Source organism: Lithobates pipiens, unplaced genomic scaffold (genome assembly GCF_037356315.1).
Source record: "Lithobates pipiens isolate NorthernLeopardFrog02 unplaced genomic scaffold, aLitPip1_a1.2 Scaffold_22, whole genome shotgun sequence".
Taxonomy (NCBI): domain Eukaryota; kingdom Metazoa; phylum Chordata; class Amphibia; order Anura; family Ranidae; genus Lithobates; species Lithobates pipiens.
In genome coordinates, this window is record NW_027507784.1 from 81,503,359 (window position 1) to 81,522,408 (window position 19,050).

Consider the following 19,050-nt stretch of genomic DNA (forward strand, 5'->3'; position numbering starts at 1 on the left):
GGCCACAGGGGGCACTGTCTCTTCTGGCAGGCGTGGAACTATGGTCTGGTCAGGTGCTTAAATTAATCTCTCTCGGAGCCAGGTCAATGGGAGTGGCCCTCTCGCTGTGCCCTCTGGGAGAGGGTATTTAAGATGCGGACGTCACGTGGTTCGGGGTTCCGGTCCAGTATGATGTGCTGACTACTTGGTCCTGGTCCTCCTGACCAGACCCCAGGAAGGCTATGGCCTGGGGTGCGGATCCACCCGACTTTAATGCCTCTGGGCTGGCTAGCCCAAGGTAAGGAAAGGAGGATTCGGAGGTGGTTGGGTGCCGTCTCCGGTCCAGGAGAGTCCCAGTGTACTTGAAGCATTCCAGGGGAGAACTCTTTAGAAGAACATCACGTACGGGTTGGTTTTCTTAACAAGAGCCTGGAAGGGCTGAAAGATCCAGGTATCCTACAAGTGTTCTAAAGCTTAGTTTCCTACATGTTCTGCAACAACGTCTGCGACAAAGACTTTGTTCCTGAGTAAGCACCTTGTTGGCTGCTAGGCCTTGTGAGAGAGGGACTGTCCAACCTGAGTGTTCATCCAGCTGCGAATGGCTATTCTCTGGATTCAGTCAAAGTTAAGCCCCATACACACTATCAGTTTTTCTGCTGAGTTTTTCCTTCAGATTTACCAAAACCATATAATATGAGGTCAAACCTTAGGGGTTTCAATGTGTATGCAATCAGGCAGGCCCTTGCACTACATGGTTTTGGTAAATCTGAAGGAAAAACCCAGCAGAAAAACTGATGGTGTGTATGGGGCTTAAGCAAGTTCTTTAATGTTTTTGGACTTTGACATTGAGAGTACCTGAACTTCCTTTTCCAACCCTCTGATCCCAAGTTGAAAGACTGTTCAATGGTTTAAGTTTTTGCAAATAAAATCCATTCAAGTGGATCTATTGTCAGTCTCAAGTTACTGGGCCATCTACCACGGGACATCCCCTAGACGTGAAATAAGGAGAACGGAAGGTAACGGTAAGCCCAAAAATAACCAGCAGCTCCTTCAGGGGTTAGTGCTACATTGGTATTTCCGTTCTGGACTCATTGACCATTCCCTGTATCTGTTGGGTACATCAGCCACCTGTGTTCCCTTCTGTAGCTCCTGACTCTGTGGCCACCCACTTAGGAGGTTAGGGTGCCCTTCCAGTCCTCCTTTTCAAATCATCCCATTGTACTCTCATTGATATAAAGCAAATTTGTTAAAAATCCAGTGTGCTTCATAATGGCTCTCTACTCCAGCCCAATTGCAGGAGTCCGAGTCCACGGCTTCCTGTCAAATTTAAGGTCTCTAGACCTCTATCTCCTTTCGAAAAATTATTTGTCTAACGCAAACACCCCAACGTCACCTACTCACCTCGACGCATTCTCTTCTATTCACAAATACTCCTTCTAACACAGGTCCAGCTTGCTTAGCTTGGGAAAAGGACCTCTCTTTAACCCTATCCCCTGAGGATTGGGAACAAATTCACCTGAATGTACACAAAGGTTCGGTGAACGTCACCATACAAGAAAACGGATGCAAAATCCAAACGCGCTGGTACCGCATCCCAACCCTGATCCACAAATTCTACCCAGGTTTCCCGGACACTTGTTGGAGATGTCAACGTGACAGAGGGACCATCCTACACATATTTTGGAGCTGCCCGAAAATCCAAACATTTTGGTCTGAGGTTCATCAATCATCGCTAAGGTTACTACATACACGCTTGATTTCACCCCAGCACAATTCTTCCTGGACTACTCCACCTACTTCAAATCCCTCGTCATGTACATAGAAATGCTGGACCCACTTCCAGACAACAACAGATCCTTAGGACCAGGACCTTATCACCCCCAACAGACCACAAGGAAGTCCCCCATGAGACATTCCAACTTAAACCACTCCATGATCACTCTTATACAGTGGTGTAGTGGGTAGCACTCTCACCTAGCAGTAAGAAGGGTCACTGGTTCAAATCCCAAGCATGACACTACCTGCCTGGAGTTTGCATGTTCTCCCTGTGCCTGCGTGGATTTCCTCCAGGTGCTCTGGTTTCCTCCCACACTCCAAAGACATGCTGGTAGGTTAATTGGATCCTGTCTAAATTGTCTCTAGTATGTATGAATGTGAGTTAGGGACCTTAGATTGTAAGCTCCTTGAGGGTAGGGACTGATGTGTATGTACAATGTATATGTAAAGCGCTGTGTAAATTGATGGCGCTATATAAGTACCTGAAATAAATAAAATAAAAATATATAACATACTCTATATTATACCACCAAAATCATATTGATCCCTTATCAGCAATCCTCAGCTCAAAGACCAACTCCCATGGTGGGAGAGAGAGATGGTAACCAACCTACCCACTCTCTTCCCCATCCGGGCTATCCCCTTCTCCCCATTCCACCCCTGAACCCCGCTCACAACACAGACTTACAGAAGCTATATTTCTTATCCAGACATATACTTCATGTAAGAGATACGCTCTACTCTAGACATAATAGTCCAACTGGAAGACACAACAGTCTACACTATAACCTCCTTACCTCAATCACTGAACAAACATACACTCTCAATACATATCTGCCTACGATTCAGTTAACCTTCAAATTGTCTGACAAACAATATGCACTTGACCGACAAAGAGTGGAAATAGCTCCTCATCCTATATATGAAATATTTTATGTACCATTCATTCTATACTACCTGTTTCTGTAACATAACCCATTATGCTGGATTTCTTTATTTTCAATAAAAATCTTTATGGAAAAAAATAATAATCCAGTGTGGAACCAAATGATGATGTTACTTGGCATAAAGTAAGGTGTGTAATAAAAAAAAAGAAGGTCTTATTTAAAGAAAAAATAATAATTAGCATTCTGATGAACAAGATGGAACCAGAGAAGGCGAAATATAAGCAGAGTGGTCTTCCCTTTTTATCCCTAAATGAGTATTTATATAGAAAGCTCCCACTGGCCTCCACAGCCAATAAAGCAACAATACCTAGAAAAAGTGGAAAGGGCTACATATTGTACAATCTGCAGAGAGTCTTGTGACACTAGCATGCCTTAAACCTCCTGCCCCATTTTTTTTACCCCCTGACTGCTCTGTCAGGAGGAGCAATGGCACAACCATTAAACCATCCCTGCATGCCAGGGTACTAGGTGTTATCCTGGACTGTGAACTCTTCTTTCGGCCCCACATCCAATCCCTTCCCAAAAATTACCACCTCAACCACTGCAACATCTCCAAAATATTTTCCTTCCTAACCAATGGAACCACAAAGCTCATGATTCACTCCCTGGTCATCTCTCGTCTCGACTACTGCAACTCCCTCCTTGTTGGCTTACCTTTAAATAGGTTATCCCCCCTTCAGTCCAACATGAAGGCTACTGCCAAACTCATCCACCTTAAAAACCTCTCAGCGTCTGCTACCCCTTTTTGCCAATCCCTCCATTGGCTGTCACTCACCAAAATCATCCTCTTCGTTCGACCTCCTGCTCTCTAGCTTCCTCCTCACCTCCTCCCATACTGACATCCAAGACTCCTCCTGAGCCTCTCCCATCCTTTTGGAATTCCCTACTCCAATCTGTCTGACTATCTCCAATCTATTCAGTTTTAGGCGATCCCTACAAACTTTTCTGTTTAGAGAAGCTTATTTGGCCTCCACCTAACAACTGCACTTTAATTTTTTCCTTAGCCCATCCCCACAGTTATTACCTTTTCTATCACTTGACCCTCCCTTCTAGATTGTAAGCTCTAATGAGCAGGGCCTTCTGATTCCTCCATGTATTGAATTGTATCGTAACTGTACTGTTTTCCCTAGCGTTGTAAAGCACTGTGCAAACTGTTGGGGCTATATAAATCCTGTATAATAATAAAAATAACAATAATAATATGCTTGTACATATCCAGAGGTGACAGCAGAAATGTTTAAAAATCGGATTGTATTACTTTGAGCGTTTTAATTTGCTAAATAAGTGGTGGCCACCTTATGTGGAAGCATGGCCTTTTAGGGTTCCAGAAGGCTAATAGATTTATTGTAATTCTCTCCCCAGATCCCCCAGTGAAGATCATAAACACAGGTGATGACACCGAACACAAGCATCTGAGTGGAGAGCCCATAGTCCTGAGCTGTGAGCTGTCCCGAGACAATGCTCAGGTGCGCTGGTACCAAGATGGGGTGGAGATAGAGGAAGGTGCCAACATCAGGCTGGAGTCAGACGGAAGACATCGCAGGTTGATTATCGCACGTGCCACACCAGAGGATTCTGGGGAATTTGTCTGTGATGCCGGAGATGACTCTGTCTTCTACAATGTGATGGTGACAGGTCAGTGGTCCAAGGGTCCCTTCGAGCACTGGAGGCTGTCATTGCCTTATTTCTAACAGTAAAACTGTTAGACACCCAGGCAATGCACACTGAGCATATGATGAGACAATGCATACAAACAGATTACAGGCATGTTCAAGCACTCCATAGATCCAGAGTAGGCTGTGGATATTATATGCTAATTTTGGCTTTTCCTTGTTGCTTTCAAAAACTCTCCATTGGTGGGTGACAGTGCAGAGACAAGATCATTCAGTGCCCAGAGCAAAGAGGCAAATTTTCCCTCCCCCCTTCATTATGTGCGAGTTTGTGAGAAGGAAGAAAAGAGAGAGAGCACAGCCTGCACCTTCTCCTGGCTCTCTCCTCCTCTCCTTGCTGCTTCCAGTGCTGGGTTAAAAGAAGTAGTGATGACACTGTCACTACTCCTGTCAGCTATATAGTAAAAGGAACATGCGGCGCCCCCATCCCTAAAACACATGCTGCGCCCAGGGCAGCTGACCCTTTGCCCTGGTTGGTGAAACCAACAATTCCATTAAAAGATCAATAAGAAGGCATAGGAGGTGGGAGGGATGGACCAAACTTGACTTTTCCAGGAAAAGTCAAGATTTGCATTTCATTTCAGTCACCTCTACCTTGGAATCTACCTAACTTCTTGGTGTGTGGTTATCACTTAAAGAGTATGTCTGGGCAATTATTTGTTTTTGTTTTTTAGTAGAAGAACCACAAGAACCACTGTTAGGCTGGGTTCACACTAGTACGACAAACATTGGGAGCTCATGTCGTGTGCAAATCAATTATTCCCTATGAGAGCCGTCCTAATTGGTCCGACACAAGTCGGTACTTATTTTATTTTTTACTATTTGTACTATTTTATTAATGCTTATTTTACTCACTGAATTGAAATTCAATTTATAACATTTGTATCATGTCTTTCCTGGATTTTTGGTTGATATTCTGTCTCTATCAATTTAAATACACCTATGATAACAATTATAAACCCTTGATTTCTTTGTAAGTGGGCAAATTTACGAAATCTGCAGGGGTTCAAATAATTATTTTCACCACTGTAAAGCACAGAGGAGGAGAAGTGCATAACTGTGCTGCCAAAGAATTACTGATAATACTTTCCAGGCAACCATCTGGTACTTTACAACTCTTACCTCCAGTATATTTTATTCACACAGATCTTCAACAGTGTGGCATTTTTTACTCGTGGCCGCCCTCAACAGTATGATGGACAGTGAACTGGTCCTTTGTTTAAAAAGTTAGAGGGCCCTGCCCTAGCCCTTCCACACACTATCCAAAACATGACTAAGGTCTGTTTCACACAGGCTTCAGCTTGTATAAGAGCAGTGTGAACAGCAAGCTTTGACAAAACATTTGCAGAGCTGACAGCGAGCTTTGGTGAAGCTTTTAAAGAACCCTTCAGTTCCAATTTGTAAATGTTGAACACAGAACCCAACGTGGGTGCTGATTGCTACTTTAACCACTTCCTGACCGGCGCACGACGATGTACGTCGGCAGAATGGCACAGGCAGGCAAATTGGCGTACAGGTACGTCCATTTGTATTTGCTGCCCTGCCATCACGTGGGCGCCACCAGCGGCGCACGCACGTGCCGGTCGGGACCCCCGTGAGTCCGGGCGCGGTCATGGGTCCCGCGGACTCGATCGCTCACGGGGAGGCTGAACGGGGAGATGCCGATGTAAACAGCATCTCCCTGTTCTGCCTGGCAACAAGTGACACTGATCTCTGCTCCATGTGATTGGAGCAGAGATCAGTCTTCACTAACACACAGCCCAGCCTCCCACAGTTAGACCCCTTTCACACCACACCGCACCTTGCGTCGGCGGTAAAACGCCGCTATTTTTAGCAGCGTTTTACCGCTGGATTTCCGGCGGATTTGCGGCGCATTTCGGCCGCTAGCGGGGCGCTTTTACCCCCGCTAGCGGCCGCGAAAGGGTTAAAACCGCCGGCAATACGCCGCAATAGCGGCGTTTTGCCGGCGGCATTACAGCGCTGCCCCATTGATTTCAATGGGCAGCAGCGGTGGAGGAGCGGTAAACACACCGCTCCTTCACCGCTCCAAAGAAGCTGCTGGCAGGACTTTTTTCTGACGTCCTGCCAGCGCACCGCTGTAGTGTGAAAGCCCTCGGGGCTTTCACACTACACACAATGCTGCAGCTTCTTTAGGGCGTTTTGCAGGCGCTATTTCTAACGCTAGGGCGCCTGCAAAACTCCCTGGTGTGAAAGGGGTCTTAGTAACACGCCCCTAGGACACACTTAACCCCTGCACTGCCACCTCCTGGTTAACTCCTTCACTGCCAGTGTCATTTACACAGAAATCAGTGCATTTGTATAGCACTGATTGCTGTATAAATGACAATGGTCCCAAAAATGTGTCAAAAATGTCTTTTGTGTCCGACATAATGTCGCAGTCGCGATAAAAATCGCTGATCGCCTCCATTACTAGTAAAAAAAAAAAAAAATTATAAAAATGGCTTAAAGCTATCCCCTATTTTGTAAACGCTATAAATTTCGCGCAAACCAATCAATAATTGCTTATTGTGATTTTTTTTTACCAAAAAATATGTCAAAGAATATGTATCAGCCTAAACTGAGGAAAAAAAATGTTTTTTTTATATATTTTTGGAGGATATTTATTATAGCAAAAAGTAAAAAATAATGCGTTTTTTTCAAAATTGTCGCTCTATTTTTGTTTATAGTGCGAAAAATAAAAACCGCAGGGGTGATAAAATACCACCAAAAGAAAGCTCTATATGTGGGAAAAAAGGACGTCAATTTTGTTTGGGAGCCACGTCACACGACCGCGCAATTGTCAGTTAAATCGACGCAGTGCCGAATCGCAAAAAGTGGTCTGGTCTTAAGCCAGCAAAATGTTCCAGTCTGAAAGTGGTTAAAGAAGCTGCTAGCAGGCTTCAGCACTACTTGAAGCTTGTTTGAAGCCTGCTAGTAGCTTGTTCAGCACTCACATTAAGGGAGCTTTAGCAGCTTAGAGAAAGCAGCTTGAAGCGTGACAAAAGCTTTGCAAAAGTTTGCTGAAAGTTTCATGAAAACTTGCTGTTCACACTGCTAGCAGGGCTGGACTGGGACAAAAATTTGGCCTTGGATTTCATCCACACCAGCCCACTTTAATTTTGCAAACAAGCACAAAAACAGTACATAAAACTATACAAAATTGTGCAAAAAAAAAACATAAGTAGCAAAACATAAGGAATCCTCACTAACCTCTTTTATAATTTCACTTATTCTCCTCTGTATTTGTCTCATCTTTCTCACGTCACTGCGCGAAGTTGAGAGCGAGCAGTGGAGCCATTACTTTGTCACTGAAATCGGCCCACTGAGCCATCGGCCCACCGGGAAACTCCCTGTAGTCCCGATGGCCAGTACATGCCTGACTGCTAGAAGTGGACATAGAGGAAGAAGAAAGATGCCACATAGCGAACAGAGCACCCTCTGAATATTGTATTACATAATGTAATTTCAGTGTTTTAACAGATTTCAGTATGCAGCCCAAGGCAATTTTTTTTATTTATTTTTTTGCATTTGCGATTAATATACTGTGAATACTGAATAAGATTAACAAATTATAATAATAATGATAAACATTATAGTTTTGTGTTTAATGATAATTATAAAACATTATAGCGGAATCTCTGCATTTTTGTTAAAAAAAAAATTATAATATTAATAAACATCATAGTATTAATGTGCTTAGTGGCAATTATACACAAATATAGATAGAAAAATCTCTGCAATTTGTTAGAAAATATTATTAATAATAATAATAATAATAATAATAATAATTATTATTATTATTATTATTATTGTAATTTTTCTACACATTATAGTATTAGGTTTAATGATAATGATACAACATTATAGCAAGACAAATCTCTGCAATTTGAAAATGTTATTAATAATTAAAAAATATTAATACCAATAATAATATTCATTATAGTTTCATGTTTAATGATATTATTCAAAATGATAGCTATTGCCGCCATTACTAGTAAAAACAATAATTAAAAAAAAAGTCCCTAAATCTTTCCCCTATTTTGCAAAAGCAATAACTTTTGCGCAAACCAATCAATATATGCTTATTGCAGATTACTGTAAATGTGTTTGAAAGTATAATTTTATCAATATTCAAAATTTAGAATGAGAAATTTATTTTTTTGCATGTTAATATTAGAACCTTTAAATGTATTTATTTTTTTAAATGGTACTGATAATTTAAAAATTGTCAGACAAGCAGTAGTATAGCTATTCTGTATGTGGTAGTGTGTGTCATTTGTATTATTGATTGTAAAAGTTAAGGTCATTCACATACTGATTTTCTTTCAATCTCAACTGAAGTCATGTTTTTAAATCCTGCCATAAACTCTCTCTCTGAGTAGTGACTTTGATTGGGGCAGGGGGTGTTGGAGCGCTGCACCCTGTGTGGAGGTGGATTGTTTCCATCGAACAATTGTTTCCATATATATATATGGCCACCTTAACAGTTGTCTGAATGTGGAACCAAAAAAGAATTGTCTGTTTGCAGAGCCTCCAGTGAAGATCTTGAATGCGGATGATGACACAGACGAGAGATGCCTGAGCGGCGAGGAGCTGGTCCTGAGCTGTGAGCTCTCTCGGGAGAACGTTGTGGTGCGTTGGTACAAGGATGGAGAGAAAGTGGAAGAAAGTGAGGGGGTCCGGCTGGAATGTGATGGAAGACACCGCAAGCTGGTCATCCTGTCGGCACAGCCATATGACTCTGGGGAGTTTGTCTGTGATGCCGGAGATGATTCTATATTCTTCAATGTGACAGTGACAGGTAAAAGGGTGCAATCTACTGCTTTAGAATCAAACTAACACTGTATTTTTATTATAACTCCTTCAACCTCCTTCCCTTGAACAATATGTCCACATGCCTGCTCATGGTGATGGCAGTAAAGATGGCATTTTGTTATGTCTAGGTTAGACCTTCGGCCCCCTAGAAGTAAGGGCAAGATTACTACTGCTGCCTCTACTACCACAACGGGCCAATAACAAGCTGGAGGCCAACAGTGAAAACACATTTCTACCTCACTCTCCTTTCTACCTCCCCCTTCCACTCCTCCCTCCCTCCCTCTTTTCCTACCTACCTATTAAGGCAATTCCTGATTCCTTTACCTTTCTCTCCTCCCTTCCCTTCTTCTCTCTTTTATCTTGCCCTTCTTTCCTTCCCTTCTTTTTTTTCCTATGTTCATTCCCTATCCTTTCCTTTCCCTTCCTTTCCATTACTTTCCCTTCCCTTGTCCTTCCCTTATCTTTCCCTTCCCTTTTCTTTCACTTCCCTTTTCTTTTACTTCCCTTTGCTTTCCCTTCCCTTTTCTTGTCCTTCCCTTATCTTCCCCTTTCTTTCCCTTCCCCTTTCTTTCCCTTCCGCTTTCTTTCCCTTCCCCTTTCTTTCCCTTCCCCTTTCTTTTCCTTCCCTTTTATTTCCCTTCCCTTTTATTTTCCTTCCCTTATCTTTCCCTTCCCTTTTCTTTCCCTTCATTCTTACCCTCCTCTCTTTCTTCCTTTTTTTTCATCCCCTTTTCCTTCCTCGCTTCCTTTTATTCCTACCTTCCTTCCTTTCTTCACCCATTCCCTCCTTCCCTCTCCTTCCAATCAGGGCGCAGGATGCACTGTACAGCACTCAGTGCATTGCAGGGTGTTCATCGGGGTGAACACCTTGTAAATTCGGGTGTTTGGCATACGGCCAAACAGGCAAATGTTTGGCCCGAACTCATGCTCGGGCTGAACAGTTCGCCCATCCCTACACACAGTCACAGTGTTTTGTTGTCCTGGCACTCTTAAACTTCCAGTATTTTTATATGCTGTAAAACTTTTAGTTCTGAAGCCATTTTTAATTTTTCTTTATTGTATTTTTTATCACACATTTCAGTGCTTGCCAAATCAACTGCCATAGATACCAATTTTTTATACAACACCTTTAGAAAAATTAAGAGTCGTTCATTTTCATCTCAGTGTTAAATCTCCGTACACTCTATACGTTTATTTATAGGAATTCCAGGAGGTTTACTATATAAAGAAACTGGATAGAAATGGCGGTATTGGGCTGTGACCATTCCTTACTAAACAATGCTGGAAGATGATTGGTTAACCTGACATTATCACGCCTGTTCCCACACCGTCCTGACTCATCCGGTTATTAGCTGCATTTATTTCCTTCACTGACCCTTTTAATACATTAATAGCCGTTTTTAATGGGCAGCCCTCAATATAGCCGAGGAGTAAAGACAAAGAAGAGGTTAGAAGAGCAATGTATTGTAAAACATGGAAAAAAAAGAATCACGCAATAGGGGGCACAATACGAGATTCTGATTGTGCGTCAGACTGAAGAACCATGCCACATACCAAGCATGATTGTCAGAGGGGTCATGTGGGGTTGACAACCAAGTAACAGAACAAAGGAAAAACTCAACGGGTTCAAATGTAACTCTTTCCTTTTTTTAATTTTGGATACAGTGGAGACCAGGAGAACTTCTGCCAGCTTTTGATAGTGATCTGTGTGCCTGTTGGGGAAATATTTGATCACTTCCTGCTACAGTGATAATATTGTCAATTGGACAGGAAGTGACTCACACCCTGAACTGTGCATGTAGAGGGGTCCCAGACATCGCTCACTGCGCCATCCTCACACGTTTGTGCAAGGAAACCTGCGCATGTGCAGACATTCTGAAGGTCTCTGCTGAGGCACGAAGCCTGGTGGAGACCTTCAGCATATCTGTGCACGCATGCGTAAAATCATTCTCCCCTGGGCAAGAAAGGAGGAAGTACTAACCTACAGCAACAAAAAATTTGAAACACTTAAAAAAAAGATCTTTTATGAATAACCCTAATTTTGCAACCCTACTATCCTAGAGTTCCTATACCTAATATCAAAATCCTCAGAAATTCCACCTTTGTTATATAATATTAGACATCTTGCCGACAGACCCCCCTGCCCTTTTTTGTCTTCCCTTCCTTTCTTGGAGTCCTTGGTTTGTTTGTTTTTTCTTGTCTTTGTACACTTAATCATGCTGTTTGGTATTTAACTTTTTAAATGCATACTTGTAATGCATACTTGTAGTTTTGTCTTAAAGTGATTTTAATGCCCCGTACACACGATCAGAATCTTGGTCGGAAAAAGCTCTGATGGTTTTCCCGATGGAATTTCGCTCAAGCTGTCTTGCATACACATGGTCACACCAAATTCCGACCGCCAAGAACATGGTGACGTACAAAATGTACGACGGGACTAGAAAAAGGACGTTCAATACCTAGTAGCCAATAGCTTCCGTCTCGTAGTTGAATCTGAGCATGTGTGAGTTTTTACGCGTCGGAATTGCATACATACGTTCGGAATTTCCGAAAGTTTTTCCGTCTGAAAAATTGAGAACATGCTCTCAAATTTTTGCTGGCGGGAATTCAGCTAGCTAAATTCTGATGGAGCATACACACGGTCGCATTTTCCGATGAAAAGCTCTCATCGGTCTTTTGCTGGTTAAAATTCCAATCGTGTGTACGCGGCATAAGGGTTATTTTAAAAAAAAAATAACAAACATATCATTCTTGCCTCCACTGTGCAGCTCGTTTTGCACAGAGTGGCCCCGAACATCCATTTCTGGGGTCCCTCAGTGGCTCTCTGGGCTCCTCCATGCATCAGTCAACCCCCTGGGAGAAGCACTCCCCCGGGGGGGTTACCATGCGGGCGTGCTCCTGAGTCCAGCATTCGGTGTCCATAACTGTCGAATGTATGACCCGGCCCTGGCGCCCGCATCATTGGATTTGATTGACAGCAGCCAGGAACCCCAGGCAGAGAGACAGCGCGTCCCCGCAGGGTCATTTTCAAGGCTCAGGTAAGTAAAACGGGGGGGGGGGGGGCTAGGGGGCCGGTCACTGCCAGGTATTTTTTCATCTTAATACATAGCTATGGTGAACTTGATGTATCTACAGGCTCTACTGTACATTTAAGGTCTGTTCTTTTCTTTTTCCTTGTGATTGCCTATGATGGAAATCTTAATAAAAATATATTGTGTGTGTGTGTGTGTATATATATATATATATATATATATATATATATATATATATATAAATAGGGAGGAGGCGGGAGCCAGGTACATCCACATCGTGCTTCAGGGTGAAGGTCTGCTTTAACCTCACTGGTGGTATTTCTGAGTGTGGCTCGGGGTTAAATTTCAGTACCATTAGCGGTAACCCCGAGCCACTCTCTGGGTTGCATTGCAGAATTCTGGTACAGCGTACCTACCTTGTCACCAGGATCCTGCAATATCTGTGTTCTGGGCTCCGCTCCCTGCGAGCATTGCAATGCATGTGGCTGGAACCCGGAAGCAAATTCAAAAAGTACAAAAAACATAACAAATACAGTACACTGTAATCTTACTATCAAATATTTCCCCTCCCTTTTGTCCCCAGTGCTTTGTCCAGTGCCCTACCTGCACTTTTATATATACTGTTCTTTCTGCCTGGAAACTTGACATTGTCCATGGCAACCAAAAAGTGTAATTTTACGTCAAAAGTGGTTTTAGATCAGGTAGAAAACAGCGATAGTAAATTAGAACACTTGCAGAATTGAGCACTAGTGGTTTATGGGGAAATTAATTTTATTATATATATATATATATATATATATATATATATATATATATATATATATTATAATTATTTATAGTTATTTATTATATTATAATTTATGATTTTGTGTTTCAAACTTTATCATACCCTGGATATCTACTAGACTCTTGTCTGGACAGATGTAAGTGTGTTATTACTAAGAATTACAGACCTACAAATTTCTATGCAAAACAATGTACCGCTCTGAGATTCAAAAATCTGACATAATCATACTGCCAGGCAGGCTACAGTAGAAGTCCACCCTAACACTAAAATCACTACATCTATAGACAACCATGATCTAACACCAGGGGTGGACTGACAACTCATGGGGCCCCCGGGCAATAGGAGATTATGGGGCCCCCAGGCAATCAGACAGGTAGGTACTGGAGAGGTGGGGTAGCTATAATCTAAGGATTTTTAGACCAAAAGGATGTCGGTAAGGGACATTTCAGAGACAGATGTAAAAAAATACACAGATTTTTACATACTGTCCCTGGTTTTACTGAGGCTGTCAACCCTGATGGGGCCCCCTAGTGGCACGGGGCCCTCGGGCAGTGCCCGAGTGGCCCAATGGTCAGTCCGCCCCTGTCTAACACTAACCTATCTAGCCCTGCAAAGAAGAAATCAGTATACATACCTTTTTTGAAGCCAGTCCGGTCTCCAGCGGAGGAAGCTCTGCAGAGGACACAGCCGGCAACGGCTGTGAAATGAATGGGGAATGACCTCACCCGTACAGTTACTATGGGGCTTCGGTTGTCGGCTGTGTCCTCTACACCCGCCTCCAAAGAGAAACCGTGGCTGACAGCTCAGCGGGGGTTCAGGTCGGATCGGCTTCAGAAAAGGTATGTATAATGATTTCTTTTTTACAGGGTTAGATAGGTTAGTGTTAGATCCTGGATGTCCACAGATGTATAGATTTTAGTGTTAGGCTGGACTTCTCCTGAAAGCTGCAGATTTAAAATTACTTTATGTTTAGTTTTTGGAGATTTTAGTGGTTGGGTTTAGTATTACTTTCAATTATATATAAACCCCTTAGGCTCCATTCATACCTAGGCTATTTGAATCGCAGGTGGAATAGCCGCGATTCTGCCCGCAATTCCAAATCGTGGCAAAACACGGGACGGGTTTGTGATGCCATCAGTTCTTAATGGCACCCCAATCGTGGTGCAATTTTGCCACAAGATAAATCGAGCTGCAATCACAGCAAATCGCAAATGTGCGATGCTGTTGCGCAAAAGAATCTCTTGCTCCTTTTTGAGCAACAAGTTTCGTGGGTTGCATTTTTGCCACGATTGCAGCACGATTTATCGTGTCAAAAATCACACCATGATTGGGGTGCCATTACTAAATAATGGCATTGCAAATACGTCCCGCGTTTTGCCACGATTTGGAATCACTGGCAGAACCACAGCAATTCTGTCCGTATGATCGGATTTTCCACCAACAAAATCGTGGAATGTTGTTCGAAGGTTGTTGGCTCCAACTTGTCTTGCATACACACGGTCACACAAATGTTGGCCAACAATTACGAACATAGTGACGTACAAGACGTACGCGATATCTCCATTACGAACGCTAGTTTTACCAGATCTAACTCTTACGGCTCGTACTTGATTCCGAGCATGCGTGGACTTTTGTACGATGGACTTGTGTACACACGATTGGAAAGTCCGACTACAACAACTTGTTGGCGGAAAATTTGAGAACCTGCTAGCCAACATTTGTTGGCGGAAAGTCCGACAACAAATGTTTGATGGAGCATACACACGGTCAGACTTTCCACCAACAAGCTCACATCCATCATTTGTTTTCGGAACATCCGATCGTGTGTACGGGGTATTAGGCTCCATTCACCAGGGTGGCCAAGGGGGAGGTAAAATAGGTGGTTGAGTCACGGTTTTACCATACCCCATCCATTCACCTAAATTTTACCATTGCATCCGAACAAAGAGGTACACATGCCATGGCCAAAATGCTTTGATTCACGGCCATGACAATTTTAACTCGGCTTGCAGAGTTTGTCCCGCGGCACCACCCATTTCTGACTGCATATTGCACATCACAGTTGCTTTTTGCACATTGTCTTGTTACATAGACCTGTATGAGTGACGAATGTCTCCATCCTTCCAGACCCTCCTGTGAAGATTGTTAACACCAGCGATGACGTGGAGCACAGATGTGTCAGCGGAGGACAGGTGGTGCTGAGCTGCGAGGTGTCCAGGGAGAATGCCAAGGTGTGCTGGTACAAGGATGGGGTGGAGGTGGAAGAGGATGAGGATGTCATTCTGGAGTCCGATGGAAAGCACCGCCGGCTGGTCATTCCAAATGCTCAAGTAAAGGATTCGGGAGAGTACGTCTGTGACGCCAAGGATGACTGTGTCTTCTATAATGTAACCGTCAAAGGTATGTGGGCAAGTTGGGGAAAAGAATGAAATGATCACACTTTGAAGCTTATATAAAAGGGAACCGCCAAAGGGTCTGAAATTCTGTCCATCCAGTTCTGAGGTTACTACAGCTCTGCCTCACAGCCAAAGACCTGATTTCAATCTTCTATGGTTGAGTAACATTCACTGGTCTCCTCCCCACCCCATCTCTGTGATTGAAGAGGGAAAGATGAAGAAGCAGACTGATAAACTTCTCTCTGTGTCACTCTGCCCTCTCCCCCTCTCTGCATGCTCCTTGTACGGCAGCACAAGTGATTGGCTCCTTGTGCTGCTTCTCCCTCCCTCAGTCTGATTTCTGCTGTGGCTGAAAGGCTGATAATTGGTCAAATTCAGATACTTACACTACTTTCATTTAAAAATAATATTTAATGATGCATTAAAAGAGAAGTATGGGTTTGGGGGTTATTGCGGTTTCATACATACCTAGGTGGATGCACCATCAGACTGGTGCTGCATCAGCCCCACCCCCCCCCCCCCCCCCGCGCCTCTGCACTGAGAACCAAGCGATTGAATGTTGCCGATGGCTCAGTTCTCTCGGCATCCCAAGCAGAGAGCTGCTGCCTCGCAATCAGCAGCACTTCTGCTCTTCTCCTCCACGCTCACTGGAGCGCTGAGCTGTGAAGGGGCGGCTCGCTGAGAGGCTGAGGCGGCTATCAGTCCAGGCACCTGGCGGATACAGACTCCCAAGGTCGGGATGACGCGGCGCCTCGACTGATATTGGTGACGTCAGCAGAGAGCAGACTTCAGACTGCTCTCTGCTGAAAAACGGGTCACAGGAGTGCAAAACTAATTGCACTTCTGTGACCCACCATAGGAGAAGACCAGCCAACTGAGCTCAGGCTGGACTTCTCCTTAAATGATTAAAGAGCTGTGTTAATTTGTCTTTGTTTTTCTCCCTGGAGTTCAGCTTTAAAATGTATTATAAGTCTATATTATAGCCCACATTGTCTTCTGTATCATGGTAATGTTTGTCCCATAGAGCCCCCGGTGAAGATAATAAACACCAGTGATGACACAGAACTGGCCTACCTGACTGGAGAAGAGGTGGAGCTGAGCTGCGAGGTGTCTCGGGAAAACGCTGTGGTGCGTTGGTATAAGGATGGAGTTGAGGTGGAGGAGATGGAGAACATCCGGGTGGAGGCAGATGGGAAACATCGCAGGCTTATCATTCCTTCTGCCCAGATTGCAGATTCTGGAGAATTTGTCTGCGACGCCATTGATGACTCTGTGTTTTATTATGTTAAAGTCACAGGTGAGCCACACAAGCTGAGTTTCTCCTTTCTTGTTTGGTAATTTGTTATTAAAGGCAAAATCCACTCAAAAATGGAAATTTAGACGTTGAAGGAGCACAACCCACCTGCTCAGTTTTTATATTTAGGCCGCGTACACACGCGCGGACTGTTCGCCCAACCTTGTCCGCTGAACAGTGTTTGGGCGGACAGTCCGCTCGTGTGTGGGGCTTCAGCGGACAGTTTCAGCGGACAGTTGGCCGAACAAGGTCTTGCGGAAATTCCGAAAAACTGTCCGCTGAAACAAGGTTTCGGCGGACTGTTCGCTCGCGTGTAGGCTTGTTCGGCCAACTAAGTCTCGCGCATGCTCAGAAAGGATTTCCACGTCGGAAGGTTGCATTGCAGTGTATAGGACGTCGTATTTTTCGTCCCGTCGTACGTGCCGTTCACGTCATCGCGCACGGTTTCAGCAAACTGTTCGTCCGTCGTGTGTGGCCATGTCCGTCCATGCTAAGTTTGAGCGGACTGTTCGCTCAAACTGTTGGACGGACAAAGTTGGGCCAACAGTCCGCGCGTGTGTACGCGGCCTAAGAAATGAGAAGAACCCCGCGCTATGGCTAATTTAAACAACAAAAACAATATATGAGCTGCTCCCCTCAGAGCCGGTTCACACAGGGGCAACCCAGCATCCGACTTCGGGTCACCCCAAGACGCGCTGTTGAGAAAATCAATGGTAGTGAATAGAGCCATCTTAATGTAAGCTACAGCAGTCTCTCCGAGTTCAAAAAAGGTTCCTGTACGACTTCAATCCAACTTCTAGGCGACTTGTACCCATTGATTTCAATGGAAGTCGCCTCCAAGTCGGATCTCCATCTATATTGAAGCGACAATGTCGCCTCTCTAATATTAAAAACCGGCATGGGTTCCCCCTTCAGGGGCAAACCAGGCCCTTAAGTCGTGCTGGAAGTCGTGTTGCCCCTGTGTGAACCAGCTTTTAAAGTGCAAAATGCTGACTTTGTGAAATGTGGGTTGTATAATATAAGAATATAATATAATATATAATATAAGCTTAGACAAAAAAATAACACAATATTTAAATATCGTGACAAATAATGCCGCGTACACATGACCGGACTTTCCGGCAGACTAGGTCAGATGGTTTTCCCGACTGACTTTTCAGTGGAGTTCCGACGGACTTCCGAACTAATAGACTTGGCCACACACAAACGGATTAAGTCAGTTCGAAAGTCTGTTCATTTTGAACGTGATGACGTAAGCTGGGACTAAAAAAGTAAGTTCAATAGCCAGTAGCCAATAGCTTCCCTTTCCTCATATTTGGTCCGTCGGACCAGCATACAGATGAACGGTTTTCCCGATAGGGATTGAGTCCATCGGACAGATTTGAAACATGTTCTATTTCTAGGTCTGTTGGATTTTTATAACGAAAAACGATCAGATTGTCTGAGGGACTGATCCCGTCGGACCTAGTCCGAGGTGCAAAACAAGGATAGTAATACATATACAGCATTAGTATCTTATTTCATAAATACATAAAGTGCAGAGTAATAGCAAATGTCCAAAAGGATTAAATCACAAGAGCGTCCATAAAACACTTGAAGCAAATTGGATCTTTACACCGTCACCACTGAAAACGATCATGGAAAACAAATGACACCTGGTGGATAAGGGTAAGTAGCCTACTTACCAAACCACTATGACCCCTTTAATAAAAAAAGACAGGTCAGGTGGAGCTTTGACAGATTTAGGAACTGTCGCCTGTACTGGTGGACACCAATGGAGTGATTCCCCAGGATTACCCCAAACTGTTTCCACAAAGTTGAGAGCATGAAATTGTCCAAAATGTCTTGGTATACTGACGCCTTAAGAGTTCCCTTCACTAGAACTAAGGGGCCAAACCCAACCCCTGAAAGACAACCCCACACCATAATCTCCCACTCCACCAAATGATTTGGACCAGTGCACAAAGCAAGGTCTATAAAGACATGGATGAGCGAGTTTGGGGTGGAAGTCTGGGGTCCCAATACTTTTGACAATATAGTGTACTTGGTTGGGTCAATGTACTGACAAGGAACATGAACAGCGTGAGCAGAGGAATGACCTCATCAGTGTGTTTCTGCTCCTTCACTGTCCAGTCACAGACTGGGGGTGGGAGATGACACCACTTATTTGTTAGTGGTGTCATGCTCCTGGCTTTGCTGTGTGGCAGAGCTGTGTAAACCTCAGGACTGGATGGGCAGGAATAAAAATCCTTCTTCAAGTAAAGCAGTTCCCTTAGATCTATTTCATCTGTGTATTTAGTGTTTTGCCTGCAGTACACCGAAATAGGTGCTTTAGGCTAGGTTCACACTATTGC

At 43.8% G+C, this 19,050-nt stretch overlaps 1 protein-coding gene across 3 annotated transcripts in view; it reads left to right on the top strand.

Annotated features, from left to right (window-relative positions):
* OBSL1 (obscurin like cytoskeletal adaptor 1) overlaps positions 1-19,050 on the top strand; it is a 183,277-nt gene that overhangs the window by 76,248 nt on the left and 87,979 nt on the right. For all 3 annotated transcript variants that reach the window (XM_077447792.1, XM_077447794.1, XM_077447793.1), the window contains 4 exons: positions 4,065-4,337; positions 8,901-9,173; positions 15,134-15,406; positions 16,427-16,699. In XM_077447792.1, coding sequence (XP_077303918.1) covers positions 4,065-4,337; positions 8,901-9,173; positions 15,134-15,406; positions 16,427-16,699 — 1,092 coding nt within the window. The remainder of the gene's footprint in view (positions 1-4,064; positions 4,338-8,900; positions 9,174-15,133; positions 15,407-16,426; positions 16,700-19,050) is intronic.